The sequence below is a fragment of the Alligator sinensis genome, unplaced genomic scaffold (genome assembly GCF_000455745.1).
Source record: "Alligator sinensis unplaced genomic scaffold, ASM45574v1 scaffold93_2, whole genome shotgun sequence".
Lineage (NCBI taxonomy): Eukaryota > Metazoa > Chordata > Crocodylia > Alligatoridae > Alligator > Alligator sinensis.
Genome location: NW_005841854.1, coordinates 571,328 through 584,589, shown reverse-complemented (window position 1 = coordinate 584,589; position 13,262 = coordinate 571,328). Strand labels below are relative to the sequence as shown.

At 43.2% G+C, this 13,262-nt stretch overlaps 1 protein-coding gene across 1 annotated transcript in view; it reads right to left on the bottom strand.

Moving 5' to 3' along the window:
* The window catches only part of SLC35F3 (solute carrier family 35 member F3), a 119,203-nt gene extending 105,957 nt beyond the window's left edge, over positions 1-13,246 (bottom strand). Inside the window, exon 1 of the mRNA XM_025213783.1 lies at positions 13,171-13,246. Within this exon, the coding sequence (XP_025069568.1) occupies positions 13,171-13,246 (76 nt within the window). The remainder of the gene's footprint in view (positions 1-13,170) is intronic.
* Between the last annotated feature and the right edge of the window lie 16 nt (positions 13,247-13,262).

Here is a 13,262-nt window from a genome sequence, read left to right as displayed (position 1 = left end):
TGCCCCCCACTGCGCCCGGCGGCCGGCCACACTGCTCCGGGCACGGCTCCATGGCTTTGGTGGGAGGTTTTGGAGGCAGAGGCAGTCACCGCTGGCAGCGTGATGGTGGCTGGGCCTCCAGGTAGGCGGCAGCGCTGCGTGCAGACTCAAGCCCTGCCCTCCTCCCCACCCACGTGTAGTTGAATTCGTGCAAGTTAAATGTGCGTAAGATGCGGGATGCCTGTATTTATATTAAGTATTCACTAGGACAAGGAGTAGGACCAAAGCTTTCCTTCATTCAAGTGAGTGACCTAGTCAGTGGCTATAGAGTTAGCCTCTCTTGCACAATGAATATTTAATCGTCCCGTTTCAACAGGAGAGATGAAGAGTGCTCCACCCCTCCCAAGATCCTAACACCAAAATGCTCAGTTGTTAAGGCACTCTTTTAGGAGGTTGAAGATGTAGGTTCAGATTTCCTCAAGCCAAAGACGTGCGAGTCCCCTATGTCCCTATATCTTGGCAGAGTGATCCAATCACTACGTTTCTGGTGTCAGCCTGCCCCCCTCTCCCCCTACCTCCATCCCCATATTTTGAGAGGACTGACTTCTTGGATTTTGAGAGCAGGGACTTGGGTACCTATGTCCAAGTAAAGATTCTGGACAGTGAATCCGAAATGGAGGGAGGCACATCCTTGCAGCCCAAAGTAAGGCATTCCAATCTCAGGAGGGGTTAAAACACACCTGTCTGCTCAGTGCTCAGAATTGGGTACCTAAGGCAGATTTGCTTGCTGGCTTTTTGGAGATCCTATACTGAAGTGCCTAATTCTCCCTGCACACTATCAAGGGAGCCTAGACACTTAACTTGGATATGGTAAATTCTAGTAGACAGACAGCTAGGCACCTAATAGGTGCTGCAAAGATCATCAGTGTAACACCTAAATGTCTTGTGAATGTAGCCCAATGTTTCTTACCAATATTTCTGTCTCACAGAAAACACTGAAGAGATAACAAAAGTAACAGAAATAACACATTTCATTAGGGAAATACTGATTGACCTATTCTAATGAAAAAATAGCAAAATATTGTCTACTATTTCACTATTGACACTGATTTCTAAAGGGAAAATATAAGGTGCAAACAAATTTAAATGAGAAAAACTTGCTAAATTTGCATTGTTTCCCATTCTGTCTTTATATATTCCTTCTTTATCTATCACATATTGAAAGACATTTATCCTGGAAATACATATTCTCATTTGTGAGAGTGGGGAGTGTTGATAACTTACTAGATTCCAGCTAAAACATTTGGGCAATCATGTTAAAAAGGGACTGTTTAATTTATTCCCAGAGACGCATGCTTTAAAATTATTTTAAAACCACTGCTCTGAAGTAGGCATAATTAAAGGCACTATCTTTTGGCTGTAAATTTGGGGATCTTCTTTTTTCTGATACTGTCCTTTTTTCTTTTAATCATAAAGTAAGATAAAAGTCCTGAATTAATAAAAAGGTATTGGTTTCTTGCTCATCATAATATGATCATTTCTATTTTGAAAGGTGATGTAGTTATGAATAAATGGTTTGAGGAATAACTCTAATTTTAAGATGGAAGTTATGAAGCTTATAGCTCAGGTAGGATACACATCTGAGACCGTTTGCCCTGACAGTTCAATTTTAATTTTTTTTCCATTCTTGGATTAAAATTGTAACTGAACTAAAGAACTTTGCACTCTTTAGTGTATTTAAAAAGGAACTTGGAAAGCAATCATTGATCAAGTCAATGTAAGCTTTGCTATCAATGTAAAGGGGCTAAGATTTCACTCTTCCTGAAATGTAGAAGCAGAATTTTCATTAGGACATAATTCCATTCTCAGTGCTGTACTTTGGTGCAAACATCTTGCTTGAGTCTGCCAGGATTTCAGGCGGCAGCAAGTTCTAGAGAGTAGAGATGACTGTTTCTGGCAGTATAAAAATGACTGGATTCCTTGCATGAAACTGTTACATTGATTAGCCAACAATCTGATCACTGCATGAGCAAGAAAACATCTCTCTCAAGAAATGGCTTCATCTTTGATGAAGGCTATCCATTCACCCAGGCATTTACATCGTGCTCATTATAGAGGCATACAAGTTCATGATGGGAGAGGAGAATCTATTGATTGCACAATTAATCAAGGGCAAAACAATCTTAAAAAATAAAGAGAGCAAACAGTAGCTACATTGTTTCTGTGTCTTACCCATTTCTAGAGCAGCTGTTTGTTTGGTATCTAACCACTTTAAACTTCACATAATTTTCTGATTTTTTTTGAGGACTAACAGCTCTTAATTCTATAGTCTACTAGTTTCTCACATGTTGACTTTTGACTCCTTTTCACTATGCATATTAGTGAAGCTAGATGGCTGAACTGCCAATGAAACAATCCACAACACTTTGCTAACCTTCTATATTTCAGGACAAGATTCTTAAAACAGCTAATTGTTAGATATTTAAAGTAGACTTGACAAATTGGCAGGGCTCATCTTGGCTAGATTGGTTGCATGTGCACATGTACCACATGTCTTATATCCACTGAGCCAGAGCTTTCCAAACTTTTCATGTTGGTGACACGCTTTTTAGACATGCATCATTTCGCGACACAGTAATTCAGTTCCGGGGGAGGGGCCAAGGGAAGCAGACGCGAGTAAGGGAGCTCCGCAGTGCCCTTCCACAAAATTTTCTGCATTTCGCGCGACACACCTACACACTGATCTGTATGCTGCAGCCACACCAGAATATCATCCTCTGAAAACTCATCAGGATTTAAATGTATTAGGAAAAAGCTAGATTCACTTAGACTTGCCTTAGCAGGAAGTCACCCTTAGTGACATAGAGCAAATGGATACTAATCTGCAAAGATTCTGGTTTCTATCTACAATTACTCTCTTGCTCTCCTTTCAGAGCTCTTTTGGTAGCCCAAAATTTCCCATTTGTTTCAGTCAGTTAGGGACATTAAACTCTTATAAGTTTTCAGGAAGAGCATGTTTCCTTCTTTGTTGAAAACTGAAACATGGAAACTGAGGTGACCATAGAAATGACAGATTCTGAGGTTCTAAAATTATGTTGGGGTTGGGCTACCTAACTTTTATGTTGAATTATATAGCTTTCTGGCATTAACTTTTCTGGCATATTCTTACTACAATCTCATATGTGAGAGCTCACTGGCTATTATTCACGTAGTACATTATCTGGCTAATGTAATATTAGTAGTCCAGAAACAGTGAATCTGGTCCAGATTTAGTCCTATTGCTCTAAGAAGGTTCAAAGTGTATCTTGTGATATGAACACATAATGCTGTTGATTCCAGTACTAAAATTCAAGTTTTTCAGCATCACTCATCTTAGAATTTATGCCAGTACCTGGTATGTTTAAGTTTTGTTGTGGTTTTCATAGGAACCTGGTAACAGAAAGTGCACTGACTGAACACATGCCCTGAATATTAGGAAGAAGGTTATGAGCATCCCGAATTACTAAAATGCCACTTCCTTCCTGCCACTGCATAATGGCAGTGTCTATGCCAACAGTATCCAATGGGGAGTCTGGAGCAAACCTACTCCATTATCTGTTAGATTTCTGCTTCCTGTGGAATATTGATCAAGGCCTGAGTTTAAGGAGAGAGACACAGAGTGGTTCCTTTCTCAGTACTTCAGCTGAGTTAAGGCAGCAGCTTGATATATTGCCATTTATACTTCATTGGTGCCAGCACACAACAAAGAAACATATCTGCAATATTGTTTATATACTTGAACAGTAGAAAATGGAAGAGTTTTTTGTACTGCTCCTGTGTTGGGCCATTACAGCGTTTTATGACCCTTCCTTTATCACTGACTGACATCTTGGTAGAAAAGTTTGAAGACTCTTATTGTCTATAAAGATACTTGCCAAAAATGATTATTTTTGGAGATTCCCTGAGCTTAAAGGTGAGGAGTCAGCAGTTTTTGCCAATACAAAACTAATATAGGGTATATTTTTTGGACTGAATTTTTGCTTTTCACAAATCTGGGTCTCACTTTTTGTGGGAGAAATGTTTGAGTGAAATACATGATCTCATAATTACCTTCTAATTGGTTTAATATTTTAGATGAATTCTTGAATTAATTAAATACTCTCCAACTGGGGGCCCACAATCACATGAGGTCCACAAGGGGTTAAGCTTCATAGAGTCGTAGATGCTAGGGTTAGAAGAGACCTCAACAGATCATCGAGTCCGACCCCCTGCCTAGGCAGAAAGGAGTGCTGGGGTCAGATGCCTATCCAGCCTTCTCCTAAAGACCCCCAAGGTAGGGGAGAGCACCACCTCCCTTGGAAGCCCATGCCAAATTTTGGCCACCCTTACCATGAAGAAGTTTTTTCCTGATATCTAGCCTAAATCTGCTCTCTGTCAGTTTGTGGCCATTGTTCCTTGTTACCCCAAGAGGTGCCCTGGTGAATAGAGCATCTCCAATCCCTTGCTGTGTCCCCCTAATGAATTTGTAGGTGGCCACAAGATCACCTCTCAGCCTTCTCTTGCGGAGGCTGAAGAGGTCCAGGTCCCTCCATCTCTCTACATAGGGCTTGTCCTCTAAGCCCCTAACTATACAAGTGGCCCTCCTCTGGACCCTCTAGAGTCTATCAACATCCTTCTTGAAGTACGGTGCCCAAAACTGGATGCAGTACTCCAACTGTGGTCTGACCAATGCTGCATAGAGGGGAAGTATCACCTCCTTGGATCTATTCATCATTCATCTGCTGATGCACAATAAAGTGTGGTTAGCTTTGGTGATGATTTTGTCACACTGACGACGCATGTTCATCTTGGAGTCCACTATGACTCCGAAATCCCTTTCCGCTTCTGTGTGTCTGAGAGGGTCACTTCCCAGCCAGTAGGTGTGCTGGATATTTTTGCGCTCTAGGTGCAGCATTCTGCACTTGTCTTTGTTGTACTTCAGGCTCCTGTCCAATCCCCACATCACTCTGGCTGCAAAGCAGCTGGAGTCTCTGGGCTCCCCTTCTCCTCTGGTTAGAGCTCATGAGCCTGTGTGGTGCAATGGGGTGGGGGGGGAGAGAGAGTGGTGCCTGCTGCAGCAGTGGAAGGGGGATGTCCACATGGGCACATGGGACAGTTGGGGTGGGGGTGCAAAAGGGGAGCATTCACATGATGCAGTGGTCTGTGGCTCAGCTGGTGTGGTCCAGCCTGTGTGCAGCCCCCAGGGCATGTAAGCCCCTGGGGCTTAGAAGTTGGACAGCCTTGAATTAATTAATCTAAAGGTAACTGGATGATATGCAATGGACTATGATATAAACAGGCTAGAGAAGATAATCTAATAGTCCTTTTTAAGATTGAAATGGTATGACTAAATTAGACTTGTCTTGTGTTTGTACTGTATATATGCATTCACACATGGACTACCTTGAAAAATAACAAATTATGGATATATTTTAAAAAATGATTATCCTCTTGTTTTCAAATGCCGTAAAGTTTCTACTTTAGTATTACCCAGCAGTAAAGTAATGTATTTGTGTGTATCTGCATGAACTCAGCATAATAGTAGTTTTATTTATTTATTCTATTTACAGTCCATTTGGGGCTGATGTATCACGAATAATCGATCTTTACTAGGCCCACATCAACGACAGGTGAGGTAGCATACAGTTAGATTAACTATGATCAAAGACATGATTTAAGTCTAGATGACTGGAATCCCAAATGAGTGAATCATTCTAGAGCAACTGAGAAAGGTTTGCTGTGAACCTGTTTAAGCACCATGAAAATGTTGTGTTGCTTGGAAAAGGCAGCAGGTGTTGTGTAGAACAGAAATCCTTCACTCCATTGCAGCAGACTCTCAGACACCTGCTCAAATACATTTCAGTATTAACTAGGACTGTTGTGGGAAATTGGAAAGCTTAGGCTTTCCACCCATTCAGTTTGCCCCTGCATCAGGGATTTGAGTTCAGTCCCAGTCCGTAGTGACTAAAAAGTCATACCACTTGTCAGTGGCATGTGTGTAATTGTGTCATAAAATGAGAGAAAAATAGAGCAGAAAGGGAACTTTAAACTTCATTTGTTTCAAACTCCCTACCGCCTACTCAAGGCAGCATCTTCCTTATCTATACCGTTAAAGGCGAATATTTGACTAACCAATACTTAACAGACATACAAAAATGAGAGGTTTTGCCCACTAGCTGGTGTTTGGCTAATGTTTTTTCTAAGTACAGAAGCAAAACAAGAGCATTTAAACTGACCACCATGCAATTCTACTTTTTCACAACTGTGACAAAGAGGCAGATGCAGAAATCTTTGAAAGTTTGTAAAAACATTATTTTCTTGGTTGAGTTCTCATGAAACCTGGTCCAAAGCTCAGTGAAGTTAGTGTAAAGATTCTCCATGACTTCAATGAGCATTGGACCAAGCCTGGAGACAGTATGTGTCTACAGGAATATTTGTGCAGCAGTTAAGTTCCCTGAAAAGGGAAGTTTGCTATGAAAATGGAGACAGTCACTAACTTAAATTTTGTTCAAAGTCCACTGACAGCACTGGAAATAGCCTTATTGAATCCTCAGAACATCCTTCTGATATAAAATACACAATTATGGTCAAGACACGGGACTAGGAATTGTGAGATTTAAGTCCTATTCTTGTCCATGTGACAAATGTGCTGTTGTGATCGTACACAAGCTGTGTCACTACACAGTGCTTCAGTTGATCCATCTGTAAAATGGGGATAATATTATGTTGCCTACTGCAAAGGAGTGTTGAGAGGAATGAGTCATTTTAAACTGTTTGAGATTTTCTGACAACAGATTTTAGGGAAGTACACAGTATTATTGTTGCAGCAATTACCACGGGAATGCGCCTGTGAAAAATTAACCTGAAATTATTTGATACATTAATGATTTTAGAAATCCCTAGCAACTCCACTGGTGCCAGTGGAGTTACCCCAAATCAGTACATGGCAGAATCTGGCTCTAAGCAAAGACAAGCATATACAATAACTTGTGGAGGAGAGATAAAACTTGTATTATGAGCAGCTTCTGAAAATCACCAGTTTTGTTTCCATTCCTTTTGCTAAACCACAGCAAAAACAAACAATGTTTCATTATTAATTGAATAATGTAAAAACATAAGTGGTTGTAATAAATGTAATGAGAAGAAACTGCAATGAGAAAACGTGGTACAATTATTACAAGTGTGTGTGTATGTGTGTGTGCGCGCAAATGCACACACGCACGTGTATGTCTATAAAGGAGCTTATTTTCACGCATCAAGGATGCCAGAATTCTTTTTTGGCTCTGTGGCTAGGAACAGACGTTGCATTTGTCTTTGGACAAGTTGTGCTGGTGTTCGTCCCAGAACAGAAATATCAGTATCTTGGGATTGGCATATACGCGCATCATCCTTCTAATCAGGGTTTAGTGAGAAGGTGAAAGCAGTGCTGCTTTTTGCCATTGATTCGGTGATGCAGTCCCAGGATGTCCTTTGCAATGTCCCAGGATAAAAAAAATTGCACTTTATCCTTGGATAATATGGTTTATTCTGAGATAAATGCAACATCTCTTTTGTAGCCTGCAATTTGTGAATTATGCTGCTATCTTTAAAATGAGATAAGTAAAGGTGCGAATATGAGAAGCTCTGTATATTTAGATTCTTCAGAACAATGCTTTTCAGGTAGCCCTTCTCCCTCTGCCTTTTTCTGTGTTCCCATACACCTCCCAAAGTCCTGGATGGTTCGAGATTATATTACATACCACAGATGTAGTGATAAACAGCTCTGGATTTTCATATGCAGAACAAATTATAACTTTTCTTATCACGATCTTGAAATATTTCCAAACAAAAGTTAGAGTTACTAAAAACATCCTGTTTCTTTATCTCCTTTGCATTAACTTTACTGGTATCCTATTTTTCATTGTCCCAAGATCAATACAATGCCCAGATTCTGATATAACCTAACGGTTATCAGAGACAAAACAAATGAAGATGACAACAGGCCCACAGACCTTCCTGAAGGCAAGCTAACTTTTGCAAATATATCTACAAGTGCACAGCTCCAGAACTAGAAAATCCTCTTGAAGGAGAGGCTGCAGCAAGTAGGAAGTAGTGACAGCTTCTCTGCTGCTGGGACCCTGGAATTGGATGATGCTGACTAGGAAGGGAGATCAGTTGGGTCAATTAGATAATGTCCTCAGTGCATCTCTCTGTCTAGGGGATGTTTTGGAGCTTCTGGTGACAAATAACATAGCCCTTCTCTGGAAGACCTTCAAATGGAGAACAGGATTGGAAATATAATTTACCCTTCCCTGGAAGTGAACAGTCATCAAAGTAAATAGGACCACGCTGTACCAATGGGGTAAAGCTGGCCCTCTGGCTGGGATGGGTGACAGTGCATAGTTTTAAAGATGGCCACAATACAGAGACTGCCCATAAAAACAGCAGCAGAAAGATGAACAAGCATAAAAAATGGATAGTGAGCCTACTCATCACAGGACCTGCACAAAAAATGAACAGAGTGTGATAGGTGTGATATCAGACACAAGAAAAAGGGATACGGTTACTACCTGTCCAACTGATACGCACAAGATATGGTTGTCTTTGAAATGCTGGTACAGCAGGCTCAGTGCATGGTGATGATTCAGTCTCTGGAATAATTTGAAATGGCAGTCACGCTTCTGAAAGAGCACAAAGTCCTTATCTCCCTTTTAAAGCAAAATAGCTACAGTACAGAAAGAGAGAGGGAAGGATGGAAGGCTGAAAAGCATTACAGTAATGCATATCAATGAAAAGCTCTTCTTGGCTGAGGCACCTTCCCACAGGCTTCACCAGTTCCTCCAAGTACCTTTGGTGTTGATCTGGGAACGGGTATTTATTCTCAGTAGCAAAAGCAAGAACAAACACTTGCCACTGCCTTGCTCTTGCCCAATCAATCTGCCGTACAATTGTCAAAATTCTCAGCTATCCACCTGTGCTAAGGGGAGGCCAGCACACAGAACAAGGGTGGGACACGCCTTTGCTATGGTCCATCTTCAGGGCTGAGTGAAGAAGCTTGCCCCCAATATGCTTGGGTTTATTTATTTCCAGAGCTATGTCCTTCCTGACTTTTTAATAAATGTAAGGCCCCAATTTTTAAGGAAAGAGGCTTGGGGCCATTAACAACCTTAAAGGAAATAAATCGTTAATTAATCTGGAGAGAGAAGCTTTCACATAGGCTAGGGACAGAAATTACAGATAAACTGGTTTGTCATCAGAAACTGGTTTAAACATCTAACAGAATAGAAGTTCAGTGCACATAAACCAGTTTCAAAATGGCTGAAACTGGTTTAAGATAAACCTAGTTGAATGTAGTATCAGACTTAACTGATTCGGGTCAAACCAAACCGGATTATGAAACTTCTGTCCCAGACCCCTTCCTGGTTCAAGTTCAATCACAGTTCTCCAGCATCCCAGCATGCTTTCCAGCCCAGGACTGGGCTATTCTATCTCTGCTCCAGCAGAGAAGGGTTGGTGAGGGCGGGTGGAGGCAGGCACCATTCCTCCCCAGCAAACCCTAACTGGGGTCTGGGGTTGGAGAAGTGGCTAAAATTCCCTTCCCCTGAGTACAGAGATGCCCTGACCTGATGAATTTACTGCTGGCTGTGACTGTGGACTACAAATCCCAGAGGCGCCTGGAAGCATGAAGAGGAAGTGATGAGCAACCCTGCAGAGTCCTATTGCCGTAATTCTGGACTGAAAATCCCAGAGAGCTTGGGGGCAGCAGGAAGAGGAAGCAAACATACAGCCCATGCTGGCTATGTGCCAGAGACTTGTGCTCTAGCTCCCCTCAGCTTCTGGCCTGAGCCACTGCAGGCATGTGGCTGCATTTCCTGAATCAAAAGTGAATGTCTGTCCAGTTGTTTCTCAGTTTCATCTCTGCAGCTTAGACTAACCTGCAGAGACTTAAATGATTTAGCTTTGGGCTTTTTGACTGTCTGTACTTAGCCATAGAGTTGGTCTGGCTTTGGAGGTTCCTTCCAGCCCTACTTGTCCATGACTTTATTTTTAAAAAAGGCACAAATGGCAAAAGTAGCTGTTTCCATATAACCTTTCAGATGTTTCCTGCTTAATGAAATAAATGTTGCCATTGATTACAATGAAAACCGAATCAAGCCCAGATGAACTGAATATGGAAAAAAACCCAACTAAGTCAACAAAGACCTTGGTACCTGCTGATAGAGAATCTGGAAGCTGATACACAGAGCTGGCATGAAAAGGCTTGAAGGGATTCATTTTATAGCCCCAGGGACAATCGGAATACTTCACATTCTAAACAGGTTTAAAAAACTGCACTCGAGCTGAAGAGAAAAACAGATGATATATCCCCATTTCAGGGCCATAAGGTCAGGTTTGTTATGCATTATTATTATTTGTACAGCACAACTGTAGTGCAAGACTAAAAGGGAAGTGTACACACTCCCCTGACCAGAGAAGCTTACAGTGCAAATAGAGGGACAGCTATAGGGAGACTAAGAGAATAGGATAACTCAGCATACTTTTATTTGTGTATTTTAATAGATGAAGTAGTAAAAGGATCGCTTTTATTAAGGTGATCTGTTAAAAAAAGCTCTTCCATCAAGAGCTAGTTGGGAGATTCCTGTGCATTCCCCTCATGCACCATCACCAGGAGAATGTTTTGATTAGGAAATAGGGCTGTATTCTAAATAAACTGAACTGCTAATCTTGTGTTCCCAAATAGCCTTTTTATCTTCCTTTTTTACCCCACAACCTATTCCCTTTCTCCTCTTTCTGTCCATCTGTTTCTACCATTTCCACTATTTCTTCTATTTGTTTTCCTTTGTCTTCCAATGTTTCTTTTCCTGTTTGGCTTTCCTCCCTACTTCCCTGCAGTCCCACATTTGTAGTTCTTCTCCCACTCATCCTTTCCCACCTATTCTTTGAGTCCCCCTAGAGAACAATCTCTCTCTCCCCACCCTTCTCTCTTTCTTTTTTTTTTTTAATCACTCTTCTCCCACAGTTTCTATCTTTTTCTCTTTTCTCCTAATGTTACACGGTGGCCGCATCTGCATGTGCACTTTGCTGCAGAGTAGACTAATTAGCTGCAGAGTAAAGCGACACATCTACACATGTGATGCTATTAGGCTGCAGTAAACTAATTAACACTGCTGTAAATTAGTACTATGGCGGGAAGAGTGAAAGGGATTGAGTTGGGGACAGTACTATCTTATGGAGGAGTAATTAACTGAGATTAAACGAATGTGTAGACGTTGACCATGGGTGTAAACTGCACCCAGTCAGCCCAGACAGCAGGAGGCCAGACTCCTTCCTAGCACCTGGCTCTCCACTTTCAGCACCCTTGTGAGCCAGCCAGCTCCTCTGTCACCCATTTCCTCCACCAGGAGCCTGTGGCGGAGCAGGGCAGGAGTGGCCCTGGGGTAAACTGCTGCGCCCCAATTCAAATTGCTGCTATCCCAGGAGCACACATAGATGCTGTGCCCAGGAATAGTTTATTCCATCTCAAACTGCTTCAGAGTTTATTGCTTCAAATTAATTACACATGTAGATGCACCGTCACTGTTTGTCTTCAAGATCTTTTTCCCTTCCCAGTTCTTCCAATTCCAGTCCCCTCTGGCTCCTCTTCCTTCTCCCTTCCCTTCAGCAATTGATTTACTTCTTCCCCCCACCCACAGATTGACTGGCTCCTTCTTTTCCTATCTTTTCCCCATATCTCTCTCACTCTTCCTGCCAGACTTCCTGGCAGGCTACCATCACTCTGCTTTCTTTCTTCCTGTGTTCCAGGATTCAGTCCGGGTCTCCCCCTTCCTCTGATGCCTGCTACACTCCTTAGAAATGCCCCTCATCCCAGCCTTCCCTATGCTGTGCTCCAAGATCCCCTGCCATGGCATGCTCCAGGACCAAGTCACCAAGAGTGCAACCTCTTCAGGGGTTCCTGGCTGCCTCTCTCTGCAAATGCTGATGCCTCTTTCTCAGCTATTATTGCTGTTATTATTACTGTTAAACCACAACTTGATCCACATCTAGTGCTGCTGTCTCATCGACTTGCCAACACTGACAGAGGCCAATCAACCATCCACTAAGCAGTGGTTATGATGTAAGCCTGGGACTTGAAAGACCTTTGTGCTAATCCTGATTCTGCCACTGACTTCCTGCATAGCCTTAGGCAAGTTACCTTGTCTCTCTGCCCTGATTCTCAGCACTACTGAGGTGCTTCATGCTTAAAGGGAGTTACCTTTAAGGATCTGGACTGTTGCACTTGTTTCCTAGTCAGGAAATGGAGGCAGTAATAGTTCCCTACCAGGTAAGGGCATTTTGGAGTCTGAGCCCTCTGTAGTCACTTATTTTTGACTACAGAAAAACACTACAGTAATTCTTCTGTTTCAAAGAATGCAGAAAGATCAAAGACCACAACAGGTCAGATTGGTTTTAACACTGGGGATTCCTATTCAAAATCTCTGGGTTTATCTGTTTCTGTGGCAGAGGTGCTGGCATGAAGTGCAGCATATCCCTGTTGCCTTCAGGGAGCCACAGACAAGGGGCTGAAGGCAGAATCTGCTAGGTGGTCTCCAAGGCAGGGCAGAGTGATGGAAGGCTACAGGGCAGCGTTAGTGACCTAGGATGGTCGTTCTTGATCTTTTTAGACTCGAGGGACCCCTGGATACACTTGAGGAACCCTTGGGCAGCCTCGAGGAACTCCTAGATATACCTGAGGGACCCCTGGGAAGACTTGAGGGACCCTTGGAAATCTCCAGCTCTTCCTTTTCACTTCTGTCGGACTACAGAAAAACAGCAGAGCAGGTCTGTGGTATTGAAGCCCGCAGAAAGCAAGCCCACAGCCCGGCAGAGCGCCTTTAACACTGCGGATTCCTGCTTGAAACCTTGGGGGTTTCCCCGTGAATCCTATTTGCACTCCTAGGGTCGCTATACCAGCACCCTCGAGGGGCTCTCGAGGCACCCCAGGGTGCTGCAACCCCCCCTGAATCAGAGACTTGGGACTGCGGGAGGAAACCCAGCCAGTGCCCTCCTCCCCGCAAGCCCCCCCCCGCCGTGCCCCTCCGCGCAGCCCTCGCCCCCTCCCGAAACTTCTCGCGCAAGTTGGGGGGCGGGAAGGTCACTTTGAGGCGCGGCCGGGCTGCCCGGGGCGCTGCGCCAGCGCGCGGGGGAGACACTGACCTTCCACCTTGGTGAGGGTGAGCACGGGGCTGTTGCAGGCGCTGAGCGGGGCCACCCTGGCCGAGTGCTTCTTCATGGCGAGCCCTGGAGCC